The sequence below is a fragment of the Microcaecilia unicolor genome, chromosome 2 (assembly GCF_901765095.1).
Source record: "Microcaecilia unicolor chromosome 2, aMicUni1.1, whole genome shotgun sequence".
Lineage (NCBI taxonomy): Eukaryota > Metazoa > Chordata > Amphibia > Gymnophiona > Siphonopidae > Microcaecilia > Microcaecilia unicolor.
This window is the reverse complement of record NC_044032.1, coordinates 76,740,848-76,756,608: the sequence shown is the minus strand read 5'-3', so window position 1 is coordinate 76,756,608 and position 15,761 is coordinate 76,740,848. Positions and strand designations below refer to the sequence as shown.

The following is a 15,761-nucleotide window of genomic DNA, read 5'->3' as shown; positions in this document are numbered from 1 at the left end:
GGCATCACCTACTAGCGTGTTGATTTATCCTGCTGTCTACAGCTATACAAGCTGTTAAGACTATAGTGGTCCCTTCTTCAGATGTGCAAGGCGAAAAAGCTGATGACCATCTTTTGATCATTCAATAAAATGTAGTACACCTTACAAAGAACCCAGTTTTAAATAACAAGCTGTTTTTGTTTAATATTTTATAATGACTTGTATAGAACTCAGAGGGAGAGATAGATACATACAGTACTGAAAAGAATCAGTCCCACTACTCCTTATATAATAGAATCTGGGGTGAAGCCAATTTTAATCAAAGAATATATTTTCATTATGAAGAAATAAGGGAAGATTCAGTATAGGCTGTACAATTTCAGCCGAGGTAGATGTCAGTGAGAAACACCGACTCTTTCGGCTCACTTAATTAGCTCTATACATCATTAATCTCCCAAAACATTTTCTTTCATCATTTTTATTACCTTTTAAAACTTGTTTGCTAGTATGTTATTTGAAAACCACTGACTCCCCAGTGTCTGGCTAATATAAAAATTCTTCATTGTTGCAGACAAAACCTTTTCTCAGTCCAAAATGGGTGCCTATCCTATGCACCCACAATGCTAAGCACTAGTGAAATTTTCAAGCAGTATAAAATAAACTTATCTTATGGTGGTGTGCTTGACTGCTTGTCAAAAACGTCCAACGGAGCACCCTGTTTGTCACTTTTTCATCATGGACGCCAGTGCTTTCTTACTTTTCATACTTTTTTTCAACGGATTACTTCTCTGTTGAGAAAAAATGCGAAGGAGTAACTGAAACAGGGTGCTCCGTTGGATGTTTTTGACAAACAATCAAGTGAAACGCCATAAGATAAGTTTGTTTTATACTGCTTGAAAATTTCACTGGTGCTTAGCATTGTGGTGTATAAGATAGGCACCCATTTTGGACTGAGAAAAGTTTTTCTCTGTAACAATGGAGAATTTTTATATTACAGTTCCCACAAGACAATTCTTCAGCAAAATTAAGTGTTAATATTATTAGTGAGCTGAAATAATCACTTAATCACCATAAATCGTTGCGTTTACACGTGATACCCAGTTAGTAAGGTGGAGAAAAAGACCTCAGTAGTCACCGCGTGGCAGCAGAACAAATAATATACTCAATGCCCACATCTATATGACTCCATTCTTATCATTGGTCAAAAAACTCCACTTCAATTGAATGTAAGTAAGTTGTGACTAGTTTGCAGTATTGCATAGAATTTAAATAATCTAAATAACGTCACTCACTGACATCTAGCTCGGCTGAAACTGTACAGCCTATACTGAAGTTTCCTTTATTTCCTCATGATTAAAATTGGCTTCACCCCAGTTTCTATTATATAAGGATTAGTGGGATTGATTCTTTTCAGTATAATATTTTATAATGGCAGTAATTTCATTGCATTTGTTTTATATGCCATAATGTCCAAGTATTGTACATGACCCACAAACAAACGTTGATAATAAAATCAACAGAGACCCCCCCCCCCCCCAAATCAGCAATACCCAAACTTAACCACAGATTTCATGTTTTATATTACATCAGAATAAGATCAATAATAATGTAATAAATGTTGACTCGACTGGAATATTTTAGTGCACCATTTCACTGATTCGCTGCCATGTTTTAAATATCTATTTAACAATTCAGCTCCGTCAGGAAGGCTTAGCGTATGGCGAGAAAACATGAGGAATTCAGAAGAACGAAAGCTGATAATCTACTGGAAGGTATTTATTAATTAGGCTTCTATATGATCTTGTTTATCTCCAAAAAAGGAAATGGTAGCATACCAAAGAATCTGAAATTCCTCTCACAGAGAAGGAGGAAGGAGTGTGAGTGTGTGATTTAGAGGTTAATTTTATAAGGGACTTGAGTGTGTAGAACAGCATTTTACACACTCAAGTAGGCACTTATAAAAATTGCTGCAGCATGTACACTCTTTTGTAGATAGGTTCTCAGGAACCACAGCATATAGTTTTCTTCAGTTTATTGATGTAGGCATTCCCAGTGAATGGGTAGAGTGGAAGCAACAGGATAACTTGACATTGCCAATTCTCAAGAAAACAGAAACAAAGGACCATGTTTAATAAGCATTTTCCTTATAGACACAAAACGGAAGAAATCTTTATAGATAGGATGCCAAGTTAGGTATGGATAGCCTTGCACATTAGTGAACTTGAAAAGAGTGGGGGTTAAAACTTCTGATTGTTGGCTTAATTGCAGGGAACAGTGAACATTTTATCACACATGATCAGAATACCAGGTCATTAAAATGTTTTGTTCAGAGTTCGTTTTCTGGATTTAAGGGTTCATTGGTATTTCCCCCCCCCCCAGATTCTATATAGAGGGGCATAATCGAAAGGGGCGCCCAAGTTTTCCTGAGGACTTCCTCGCAGGACGTCCCGGCGAAGGGGCGGGGAAACCCGTATTATTGAAACAAGATGGGTGTCCATCTTTCATTTCGATAATACGGTCGGGGGCGCCCAAATCGAGAAATTTAGGTCGTCCTTAGAGATGGTCGTCCCCGATTTTCGGCGATAATGGAAACCGAGGTCGCCCATCTCAGAAATGACCAAATCAATGCCATTTGGTCGTGGGAGGAGCCAGCATTCGTAGTGCACTGGTCCCCCTGACATGCCAGGACACCAACCGGGCACTCTAGGGGGCACTGCAGTGGACTTCGGAAATTGCTCCTAGGTGCTTAGCTCCCTTACCTTATGTGCTGAGCCCCCCAAAACCCACTACCTACAACTGTACAACACTACCATAGCCCTAAGGGATGAAGGGGGGGCACCTACATGTGGGTACAGTGGGTTCCTGGTGGGTTTTGAAGAGCTCACATTTACCACCACAAGTGTAACAGGTAGGGGAGGATGGGCCTTGGTCCGCCTGTCTGAAGTGCACTTCACCCACTAAAAACTGCTCCAGGGACTTGCATAGTGCTATGATGGAGCTGGGTATGACATTTGAGGCTGGCATAGAGGCTGGCAAAAAATATTTTTAGAGTTTTTTTTTAAAGGGTGGGAGGGGGTTAGTGACCACTGGGGGGATAAGGGAAGGTCATCCCCGATTCCCTCCGGTGGTCATCTGGTCAGTTCAGGCACCTTTTTGAGGCTTGGTCGTAAGAAAAAATGGACCAAGTAAAGTCGCCCAAGTTCTCATCAGGGACACCCTTCTTTTTTCCATTATTGGTCGAGGACGCCCATGTGTTAGGCACGCCCCCGTCCCGCCTTCGCTATACTTCCGACAGGCCCCCATGAACTTTGGTTGGCCCCGAGACGGAAAGCAGTTGTGGACGCCCAAAATCAGCTTTTGATTATGCCGATTTGGGCGACCCTGTGAGAAGCACGCCCATCTCCCAATTTGTGTCAAAATATGGTGCCCTTCTCTTTCGAAAATAAGCCTGATAGTGTGCCTAGAGATCCACGCCAAATTCGGCACAGATTCTGTAACAATGAGCGTAACTTAACAAGCTAACGAGCACTGCTAACAGCACTTAAGCAATAATGAGCACTGATTGGCATCGATTAGAATTTAGGTGCACAAGTCGTTAATCGTATTCTGTAACGATGTAATGCATGCAGGCAAAAGAGGCATGGCTATAGGTGGGGAAATGGGCGTTTCATGTTATAGAATGTGCCTAGTTATAGAATATGGCCCAATGCATCTAAATCTACGTGCTGTGATTTACACCACGTTTTTGTTGGTGTAAAAGGATGCCCGTAGATTTAAGCACTGAAATATCAACTAAGTGTATTCTATAATCTGCGCTTAAATCTAGGTATAGAATACACTTAGTGCCGATTTTTTTTTTTTAGGCGCCATATATAGAATCTACTCCTTTGTTTCCAGAAGATTCACTGGTAATGTCAGCGGAATGCATAGATGAAATACTTCAGTCCAAAATTTTTCCCATCTTTTATTGTTTTATTATGTATGTTTTCTTGTTCCTCACCTAGTTAATAGGCGGGTTATAAATGAAATGAAATGTAATAAATAAAATGTTACTGGCTGCTAGATGCACAATGGCAGGGTATTGGAATAGTCCCATTAAACCCCCATTGAAAACATGATTTTGGTCTATTTGGCAGACATATATGTATATTTTAGGGAAAGTGACATATGAGTTCAGGCATGGTTGGTCAGAAGTATCAATAGCTGTAGGTGCTTTTACTTAGATGCGATCAAGAGAAAAACACCTCTGTTGTAAATGGAAACTGGGCATGATTCCTTTATTTTTCCTGTTGCTCTTTTTCTCTCTTCTATTTTATTTTTCTTGTACTTTGACTTGGTAGGTGATAACTTGAGCTGAGTTTCTGCTTTCAGTTTATGGTTCAGTGCTACAGAATTTGCTGTGAAGTTATTAGAAATTATTAATGTTGTTTTCTAGCTTCTTAAAATGGTAATGACTCTCCTTTTAGTTTTCCTTCTGTTAAAGTATGCAAGAGGTTAAAAATTCACAAGTTATTGTCAGCATACCAGGCTCCTAAGCTCTGGGCAGAACTTTTTTTTTGTTTTTCTCACGTTGATTCTTATGCATCATTTAGGAGGAAACTTAAGTCTTATTTTTTTCAGAAGTTTGTTTTGTTTAAGTAATTTTGAGTCTGTGTGTATTATGTTTTATTGTAATTCCTGGGAGATTGTCCTGGCTTCATAAGTGTTGTGAACTGCTTAGAACTTTGCGGTTAAACAGTATACAAATACTGTTATGTTATGTTATGACATGACACCTTACACCATAGAATGGGAAGAGTTCATTCAGTGATGTACTGTCTGTCATTTTGTGTTGTAGTTTTATTCAATGTGGTTTTGAAAACTGTAAAAAGATCACGTTTAAAATTGAGGTTCTTGGATTTTTTTTGTTGTTTAATATTCTAGTACTTTAACGAAAGGGTGGCATTCAGTAGGAGTAATGGAGACACATCGAAAAAACATACAAGTCAGAACTGGAACGTCCCACTCATAATGACCAAAGCCCCCCATCCATCTTGCAGCCATTTTCGAACAGAAAAAGCTTTGGGGTTTCCTGTTCAAAAGTAATGTCCAAAATGAACAGCCATTTTCCAAAATAAAATGTTCAAATTATGAACACACAAAAAAACATAGGCAAGGACGTCTGCCTGGCAGCATTTGTACAAAAATGACCACACAGATTTCCCTGCAGAGTAGAGGGGCAGCCTAGTAGTCAGTATAGTGAACTAGAATCCAGGGCACTCAGGTTCATATTCCACTGCAACTCTGTTATTTTAAATGGTGAGTCCTCCAGAGCATACAAACAATTTTCTCAATATTTGGGGTGCTCAAGCACCCACAGAGTCTGTTCCTATTCACCAGAGACAGGGAAATACCTACTGTACCTGAATGTACACCACCTTAGTAGCCCACAGACTTGTCTTTAATATTTAGGGACAGTAGGTATATGACTTTGGTTCTGGAGGGCTCACAATTTAAAAGCTAAAAAAAAAAAAAAAAAGAGTTGAAGTGAGATTTGAACCTGGGTCCACAGGTTTACAGTCCACTGACCACTGGGCTACCCTTCAGACCTTCTTGCTGCTGTGTTCAAAATGCCTACAATACCTGATGTTGTCAGGGAGCCTAGTTTCCCATTCTGGTATCACTTTCAGGGTTGAGGGAGGGAGACAGTAGGCACTGGGGGATTCATGAGGGTCATGCCTTAATCCCTCCAGTGGTCAGCTGCTCAGTCAGGGCACCCTTTTATACCCTGGATGTGATTGAAACAGCACTGATTTGAATGTTTCTTCCCTTCTTATCACTGTTGGATGTCCTAAATTTAGGCCCTCCCTAGTCTTGCCCAAAACATACTCACAACACGCTCCCTTGCTATTTGGACGAATTGCAGTGTAAGATGTCCAATTTCTTCCTTTAGAAAATTGAGGTTTGGACGTTTGTGGCAGATGGAAGTTGGACATCTCAAAATGCCCAAAACATCTGCTTTAAAAGTGAGTGCCATCAGATAAGAACAGAAGATTCTGAGTTCCTGATATTCAAAGCCATTTACCGAGCAGGAGAGTCTCCTCCCCAGTTAAATGGTTTATTAAAAACTTTGATAAACCACCTTTCCTGCGCTGCATAACAAAGTGGTATGCAGTGCCGTGGCCACTGATATTCAGTAACACTTAACGAGGCAGTGCTACTGAATATTGGCTCTTGACCGCTGCTGCACTGTCCAGTTAGTGGCAGGGCAGAGCTTGGGTGGAGCTGGTACTTAACTGGTTAGTGGCATAAAGGCTGTCCTAACTTTATCTGCCAAGCTTAACTGCTCACTGGTCTGAATATCAGCCAGTACATGGTTAGCTTGTAGGTGGCAACTATGATCCAGATATTCAATACCGATGCCTGGACATGGCTTAATAACCACTGATCACTATGAGTTGCATATTACCCCCTTAGTTTACAAGTTGTGAGGGTAAAGCTTGAGTATTGCACTACAAATAGGCAAAACAAATGGGTTTCTTTAGAGCTTATCTACCATCATTTTGTCAAAAATTCATTAGTGAATTTATTGCATTAGAAAGTCCCAGCTCAAAACAAAGCTAAATAACAAATAGTCCATAATCAATTATTTAAAGTGTTTTTCATTGTACTATATGAAACCAAATGTCTACTTTTTCTTTTATAGCCTTTGTCCAGTTATGAAGCTAATGGACTGGTGCATTCCCATGTAGTATCATGGAAAGTATCAGATGAGAACTCTCAGTTCAAGAATATCTCCGTTCCTTCACCTTACAATAAGACACAGATAACACTTGATAATGATGACAAAGCATATATAATTAATGTTGTAGCAAACAATTCCGTTGGGTTATCTCCATCAGCTACTATAAAAAGTGATGAACTTCCAAATGGTAAGTATCATATTTTATGAATTAAAATCTATCCTGACTGCATGAGAAGATGATTGGGCTTGTACCTGCCTTGCAGTAGAGGTTACTTTTCCCAGTATTGCTTAACTGAATGCTCTATGCTTGCTTTATATCTTCTTGCCTTTTGGGGATCTACTGTGTATATCCTACTCCTTTTTCAATTCCAGCACTGTTTTTGCTTCCACAACCTCTTTTGGGAGGACATTCCAGGCATCCACTACTCTTGCTATGAAAAAATGTTTTCTGATGTTACTTTTTGAATCTGCCTCCTTGTAGCTTTATGCCATGTCCTCTAGAACTAGATTTCCTTTTTTTTTTTAGTAATTTCTTACAACTGTTTAAAAGTCTATATCATATTTTCTCTGTCTGTCCTCTCCTCAAAGCTATATATATATTAAGGACCATAGGTTTCTTCTCGTATATCTTCTGAGGGAGATCTCTTAACATTTTGGTCACTTTGCTCTGTACCATCTCCAGCTTCTTTATGTTCTTAGCAAGATATGGCCCCCAAAACTGAACACAGTACCCCAAGTGAGGCCTTACTGACACCGTGTAAAGCAGCATTGTGACCTCCTCCTTTCTGCTCATTATGCCCCTCACTATGCAGCCTAGCATCCTTCCAATACTTTTCCCTACTGCTTTGATACATAGTGGTATTCCTTTAATGATAGAAAATCTCATCAGCTCCGTATGTAGCCTGCTGACACACAGGAATTTGGATTTATCCATGTTGGACTTTAATGTGTTAACTGTGAGACATCTGACACTGCCCCTAATCAATTTTCAACATTATCCAAGATCAGCTGTTGCTTTTTATCTGCATACGCCACTAATTGTATGTTTGTACAATGAGATATGATTCGAAACTGCTCCACAGTAGAAAGGAGGGTACAAATATATATAAAAAGGGGACAAAACATCCTTGAAGCAATCCACAGCATAATGGCAGAGTTCTCAGCAGTTCATTGCACTTTTTGGGATCTATCCCTCCAGTTAGACTCAAACCCCTTCTCAAATGCCCACCAAGTGTTTGAACAGCAGAGTATTGCCCACTATCAAAGGCTGAGGGTAGGTCCAAGAGGACCAACAAGACATCCTTACTTCATCTGCAGTCATATAGATCCCATTTACTGCAACCAGCATCACTGTCTTGCTCACACAACCTTTGCAGAATCCTGATATGGATGGGATATTCTCCTTTAAATAAAAATCCGTGAGTTGCTCATGAACAGTTTTTTTTGTATGAATTTCCCCAAAAGTGGTAATTTAATAAACAACAAAACTGAAGAGCATTTCAATCTAACCCTAATTTTTAAAGAGTGACTTGACCACTGCTTGCTTAGATATTAGTGGCAAATAACTGTGTCAAGGAAATGTTGACTATTTGTAGCCGCTGGGGGGCAGGGGGAACTAAATAGGAGCAACTATTCACAACCCTGTACGTAAAGGATCCACATCACAGAATGGCACCGTAAAACTCACCCAAAATTCAACCTCTTTCAGTACAAGTGGTTCAGACTGTATCAGATTCCCCTCTTCTTGTTTGCATTCTAGAGGGGACGAGGGTAATCTGATACAGTCTGAACCACTTGTACTGTATTCTTATCTTGATACTACATGGAAACATTTTGGAGCCCTGTTCCCAACCTCTGATTATCCTATCACAATGTTTTTGTTTACCTTTAACAGTTGCAGACTTCTGAGTGGCATACTCCTTAGTCCTTAACCAGTTCATGATGGACTGATCCCTTTTCCATTGATGCTCTAACTGCTACTCCTGCTGCTTTAACAACCTCAGACCTGGATGAAACTATGCTACCTTTTTTTTTTTTTTTTTGCAAAAATTCACATATCTACCAACTCTAAACTAGAGAGTTGCACGGGAACGGGGTTTGTGGGAATCCCGCGAGATTCCCACAGGGACGGAAGCAGTTCTGCGGCGTTCCCGTGGGGACGGAAGCAGTTCTGCGGTGTTCCCGTGGGGACGGAAGCAGTTCTGCAGGGTTCCCGCGAGGACGGAAGCAGTTCTGCGGGGTTCCTGTGGAAGTGTAAGCTGCACTGCATCATCCTCTCATCTACCGAGTACCTTGAGTGCTGTCTCCTCTTTCTCCTTGCTTTAACAGCACAAATGTGGAAAGTCTTTAAAAAGACTTGGGATGAACACAGAGGATCTCTAATTAGAAAATGGAAGTTATAAAAATCCTAACCTTAAATGGCTGCATGTGTGTGGATGTGTCAAGTGATGCTTAGATGGCGACTCTGGCTGTGATTAACTAGGGCCGATACCGGGCAGACTTGAATGGTCTGTGTCTAATATATGGCAGTCTGGTTTAGGATGGGCTAGAAAGGGCGTAAACAGCAACTTCAGTGGCTGGAACATAAGGACAGTGCTGGTCAGATTTTTACGGCCTGTATCCCACAAATGAGAAGACGAATAGACTGGAGTGGGCTTCAACGAGAACTCCAGCAGTTGGAACATAAGTATAGGGCCAGATAGACTTCTATGGTCTATGTTCCAGAAACACGAAAGAAAGTACATAATATCACACTCGTTGATTTAATCATGAATTGATAATGAGTGTGACTATTGGGCAGACTGGATGGACCGTTCAGGTCTTTATTTGCTGTCATTTACTATGTTACAATTAATCCTCTTTGTTCCCAGGCTGATGCGCAGACCTCAGGTCTGACACCTGACCTACTGGCATGTGCATGTGGTGACCTCTCTGCACACAGTGCCAGAAATCAGAGACAAATCTTACATGTGCACACCAGAGTGTTCTAAGTTTCAGCTTCCATTCCTTCCTTGCCTACAGTGATGTGGCTCAAATCCAGAGAGAGACTGTGGGAGCTAACCAGAATTTTCTTGTATGTGCCATTAAATTCTTGCGGGGATGGGTGGGGATGGGTTAAATTCTTGCGGGGACGGGTGGGGATGGGTTAAATTTTTGTGGTGATGGGTAAGATTCCAGTGGGGATGGGTGAGATTCTAGCAGGGACGGGCGGGGATGGGTAAGATTTCTGTCCCTGTGCAACTCTCTACTCTAAACCCAAACAGTGAAAGAGAATGATGGAAAGTGACAGCAACCTCCACCCCCCACCCCTAACTCTCCTCTCTGCCCCATGCTATCCATTTTGATGATATTGGAAACCCAGGGGCCCTTTTACTAAGGTGCGACCAAAAGTGGTCTGTGCTGGTGTAGGCGTGTGTTTTGGACTTGCGCCTGGGAAAAAGGGATTTTTTTTAATATGCTGGAAAATGGACGTGCGGCAAAATGAAAACCAGCGCGCATCCATTTTTGGCCTGAGACCTTAACACCATCCATTGACTTAGCAGTAAGGTCTCATGCGCTAACTGGGCGGTAAGCATCCAGCACATGCCAACTCTGATTACTGCCAGGTAAGTGTCCCATGGTAGAAAATAGAAAATATTTTCTACTGTGTGTTTTGGGTACGCGCCAAAAATGAAATTACCTGCCGGGGCATGCGGTAGCTGGGCAGTAGTGCCAATTTGATGTGCATTGGACATGCGTAGGTGCCTATGTGCCTTTGTAAAAGGGCCCTCCAGAGAATAGGCTTGTACATGGGAAATAGTGTCATTCTCCACCTCTAGATTTCTATCAAACTTAAAATATCCAATTTAAGCTCCCAAATTATGCTGCTTACCAAAACAGACTCAACTACAGATCTAACATTTATAAGAACTAATGAGCGACACCTGCAGGATGAAATGAGATGTCTTGTCAAATTATGATACAAGATTATGCACTAGCAAGTGAGTAGTGCTAGACACTGGAATAAAATATGAATTTTTATGTCCTGTTTGAACCAAAACTTATAAAGAGGTTGTTTGTTACAGCTAGTGTTCTTGGACCTGCTCCTGGCTCATACTGTCCACTGTGTTGAGTGTAGTATACACTGTCACAGCCCAAGGCTATAATTTTAATTTATATCCAGGGCCACTTCAGCTGCTTATGGGGCCCTGGGCAATGTTCATGAATTGAGTTCCTTTTTATTCTTTTCAACCCCACAGATGTTGGAAAGAATTATACAAAAGCGTTATGATTGTTGCAGCTGTTTGGGTCTTGCCACGTGTAAATGAATAGAATTGATATTTCAGCCATTGTGCTGTGGCTTATCAGGGTGTGCTGTGAGATCTGCAGTTTGTCTTTAATATAGTGGGTTCTCAAATCTGATTGGTTGGGATTTGAGGTATAATTTAAACTCAGGAAGGCAGGAGATTTTCATGGGAAAGTGAAGTGGGAAGGTAGTAAGAGCATAAGAATAGTCATACTGGGTTAGACCAGTGGTCCATCTAGCCCAGAATCCTGTTACCAAAAGTGGCCAATCCAAGTCACAAGTACCTGGTAGAAACCCATTAGTAGCAACATTCCATGCTACCATTCCTGGGGCATCTCAATAACAGACAGTGGACTTCTCTTCCAGGAATTTGCCCAAACCTTTTTTTAAACCCTGGTATGCTAACTTCTGTTACCACATCCTCTGGAGTGGGGATGACATTTGGCCTTTGTGCCAGTCGTTTTTGTGGTTGAGGATGAGTTACAGTCTAAGTGGTTTATATATTATTATATAAAGGGAGTTATTTTTTGTGCCTGGGGCAATAAAGGGTTAAGTAACTTGCCCAGAGTCAAAAGAAGGTGCTGTGGGATCAACCCCAGTTCCTCTGGATCTCAAACCACAGCACTAACCATTAGGCTACTCATCCTGCCATGCTTTGTTGAAGATAAGTCCTTTTGTCTCCTCCATTGAGGTTACTTTGGTGTCTTGCTATCTCTGGATTTCTCAGCATACCCTGAAGAAAGCTATGCTGAAATGCCAGCTCCACTTACTCGAATGTGGCAAAACCTGGACAGCTGCAACAATCATGATGCCAGCTATGGAAGCCTAAGATTACATATTCAAAAGTAGTTGAACATATCATTCTCTCTGGGGGCAAAACTCTCTGAAAATTTAACTCAACAGATTGAAACTTAGCATGTGGGGAAAAAACAGTAAAATTGGTTTGAAAATAGATCAAATTAGAAAGGGGTTCCAAAGAAATAAACCATAAAAAATATAGCCCAGTGCATTCCCATGGGAAAAGGACCAGCTTCTGTAGCACAGAAACTTAGAGTTAGAGAAGAGGGCAAGATAGTTTAAATGGTAGAATTCCCTATTTTTTCCAAACCCTACAAGCTACCCTATCCCCAAAAACTACCCCCTGCAACTTCCACACCACTCTGCATATTGCCCTTACACCCAAAATATATCCCCTGCTATTGCCACACCACCACCAAACTGTCCTCACCCTGAAACTAGCCCTTGCAAACTACCCCGCACCAAAACCTATTCCCCAATTGCCTCACTATCCTGTCAACTACCCCCCAAATTAAACTCCCATAACTGCCCTACCATCCTGAACATTACCCCACTTTCAAAAATTCTTACTCGCAACCATAGGCGTAGTTTGACTGTTTCATTTGGGGGGGCAAAGGAAGGGGCGGGGCATATTAGCATATTCATTTGCATATATGTATATGCAAATTATGCTAATATGGAGGAAGGAAGGGAGCAAGAGCTGGCTTTTTTGGGAATAACCAGTGTTCGTTTGCCAATGGATAGCCACTGAATCAGAGAGGCAGCGGGTTTGGCGACAGGCAGTGGTGTGCTGGCAAATGTTTAACAACAGGCTCTCCCCCCCAGTCCCCCTCTGCGCCCCCCCCCCCCCAAATTGCAGAGCTGGCTATAGCCGGGGAGAGAGCCTGGGGGGGGGTATAAATAAGTAAATATAAACTTTTAATGTTGAGCACCTGATTCTCAAAGTGAACATATTGTAAACACTATAATGAAAATAAAATGATTTTTTTCTACCTTTGTTGTCTGGTGACTGTTTTTCTGATCATGCTGGTGCAGTATCTGATTCTGCTGCTATCTGTCCTCTTAACTCCGTTTCCAGGGCTTCCTTTCCATTTATTTCTTTCTTCCTTTCTTCTTCATTTCTGGTCCTCAGCTTCTGCCTATTTCTTCATCCATGTGCAGTTTTTCTCCTCTCTTCCTTTTCCCTCATCTCATCTCCTTCCTCACTCTTTCCTCCCCTCCATCCATGTCCAGCATTTCTTTTCTCTCCCCTGCCCTCCATCCACCCAGTCCAACAGTGACCCTCCTCTTCCCTGTCCCCATACCCAGTGGCCCTCCTTTCCCCTGCCCTCCATCCACTCAGTCTAGTAGTGACCCTCCTCTCCCCTGCCCCCATACCCAGTGGCCCTCTTTTCCCCTGCCCTCCATCCACTCAGTCCAGCAGTGACCCTCCTCTCCCCTGCCCCCATGCCCAGTGGCCCTCCTTTCCCCTGCCCTCCATCCACTCAGTCCAGCAGTGACCCTCCTCTCCCCTGCCCCCCATACCCAGTGGCCCTCCTTTCCCCTGCCCTCCATCCACTTAGTCCAGTAGTGACCCTCCTGTCCCCTGCCCCCATGCCCAGTGGCCCTCCTTTCCCCTGCCCTCCATCCACCCAGTCCAGCAGTGACCCTCCTCTCCCCTGCCCCCATACCCAGTTGCCCTCTTTTCCCCTGCCCTTCATCCACTCAGTCCAGCAGTGACCCTCCTCTCCCCTGCCCCCATGCCCAGTGGCCCTCCTTTCCCCTGCCCTCCATCCACCCAGTCCAGCAGTGACCCTCCTCTCCCCTGCCCCCATACCCAGTGGCCCTCTTTTCCCCTGCCCTCCATCCACTCAGTCTAGTAGTGACCCTCCTCTCCCCTGCCCCCATACCCAGTGGCCCTCCTTTCCCCTGCCCTCCATCCACTTAGTCCAGTAGTGACCCTCCTCTCCCCTGCCCCCATGCCCAGTGGCCCTCCTTTCCCCTGCCCTCCATCCACCCAGTCCAGCAGTGACCCTCCTCTCCCCTGCCCCCATACCCAGTGGCCCTCCTTTCCCCTGCCCTCCATCCACTCAGTCCAGCAGTGACCCTCCTCTCCCCTGCCCCCATACCCAGTGGCCCTCCTTTCCCCTGCCCTCCATCCACTCAGTCCAGTTGTGACCCTCCTCTCCCCTGCCCCCATGCCCAGTGGCCCTCCTTTCCCCTGCCCTCCATCCACCCAGTCCAGCAGTGACCCTCCTCTCCCCTGCCCCCATACCCAGTGGCCCTCTTTTCCCCTGCCCTCCATCCACTCAGTCTAGTAGTGACCCTCCTCTCCCCTGCCCCCATACCCAGTGGCCCTCTTTTCCCCTGCCCTCCATCCACTCAGTCCAGCAGTGACCCTCCTCTCCCCTGCCCCCATGCCCAGTGGCCCTCCTTTCCCCTGCCCTCCATCCACTCAGTCCAGCAGTGACCCTCCTCTCCCCTGCCCCCATGCCCAGTGGCCCTCCTTTCCCCTGCCCTCCATCCACTCAGTCCAGCAGTGACCCTCCTCTCCCCTCCCTTCATTCCGCCCTCTCCCCGTTCCTTCCCCCCCCTCCCCCCCCCCGCGAGCCAGTTCTCCTCCCTCCCTCCGGATCCGTCCCTCACCAACGAACTTCGAATTTTCACCTGCCCGGCCCGCTAGCGCTGACTCTCCACTGCCGGTTCACGCTTCAAAATGGCCGCTGAGACTTCTCGCGAGGCCGCCTCTGAAAGTCTCGGCGGCCATTTTTAAAGCGCGAACCAGCAGGGGAGAGAGCGCTAGCGCCTAGCGGGCAGGCAAAGGATTCGAAGATCAGGTCGGTGAGGGACGGATACGGAGGGAGGGAGGAGAGCCGGCTCACGGGGGGGCCGGGGGGGAGGAGAAGGAACGGGGAGAGGGTGGGGTGAAGGGAGAGCTGCCTGTTGCCGGCCCTGCGTTTGGGGGGGCATTGCCCCCCCTCGCCCCCCCAGTCTACGCCCATGCTCGCAACTGACACTGCACCCCCACAAAACTGCCTTAACCCCCCAAAATTACTTGCTGTGCAGCTGCCCCCTCTCTAAATCTAGCTCTCCACAGCTACCTCTACATTCCATGAGCAGGACTAGATTAAAATCAAGCAAAAGGGAGAGACAACTCTACACACAAGCACAAATCCAAAAGCACCGAAGTTGGGATGTCAAACAGCTTTCCAAAACAAATCCAAGAGAAATAACGTTTTTTTTTTTTTCAAGTATGAATTTCATTACTCTCTTAGGGATCCCTTTACTAAGTTGCACAGAAAAATGGGCTGCGCTAGTGTAGGCGTGCGCAGATTCATTTTTCAGTGCACCTGGTTTAACTTGATGCTCAAATAAAGGCTGACCTCTGTGTTCACCTTTGTTCACCTTTGGAGTCTCCTCTTGGATTTGTTTTGGAAGGCTCTTTGATGTCCCTACTTCGGTGTTTTTGGACCAGTACTAGATTAAGCCATTGGCATATTTAGCACATGTGTGTTATGTACTCCACATGTGGTGTTTTTTTTTTATGGGGGGGGGGGGGTACTAAGCTCAAGATTCAGGAAGTTAGGATTACCAGCTGGGTGGATTTTTTTCAGAAATCAATTGTCTAACCACCCCCGCCTTCATCGTGAGAGTGAGCCAATCCTGCCTGCTTCTGTTGCAACTAGTAAAGCAGATTGTACATAGGATCTAGCCAGTGGGAAGACAGTGGGGGAGGAGCAGGGTTGCCAGGTCTGCGGGTTTCCCGCCCAATTGGGCAGCTTTCCGCGACCCGTTGCGGGCAATTTTTGCCGGCTGCAGGAAATTGGGCGACTTTTAAAAAGCCGCATTGCGGATTTGGGCGGTTTTCTGGGGCTTCCATTGGTCCAATTTGGTCCAATAGGAAGCCCCACAGAGGCTGTGTTAACGTCATCGGGGGCGGGGTTAGTGACGGCGGTGGCTAAGTCGGGGGCGGGGTTAGTGACAGCGGCGGCTACG

General features: G+C 44.4%; 1 protein-coding gene across 5 annotated transcripts in view; it reads left to right on the top strand.

The window, feature by feature from the left end:
* LIFR (LIF receptor subunit alpha) overlaps positions 1-15,761 on the top strand; it is a 267,586-nt gene that overhangs the window by 197,711 nt on the left and 54,114 nt on the right. For all 5 annotated transcript variants that reach the window (XM_030193051.1, XM_030193054.1, XM_030193052.1 and 2 more), the window contains exons 13-14: positions 1,675-1,751; positions 6,665-6,890. In XM_030193051.1, coding sequence (XP_030048911.1) covers positions 1,675-1,751; positions 6,665-6,890 — 303 coding nt within the window. The remainder of the gene's footprint in view (positions 1-1,674; positions 1,752-6,664; positions 6,891-15,761) is intronic.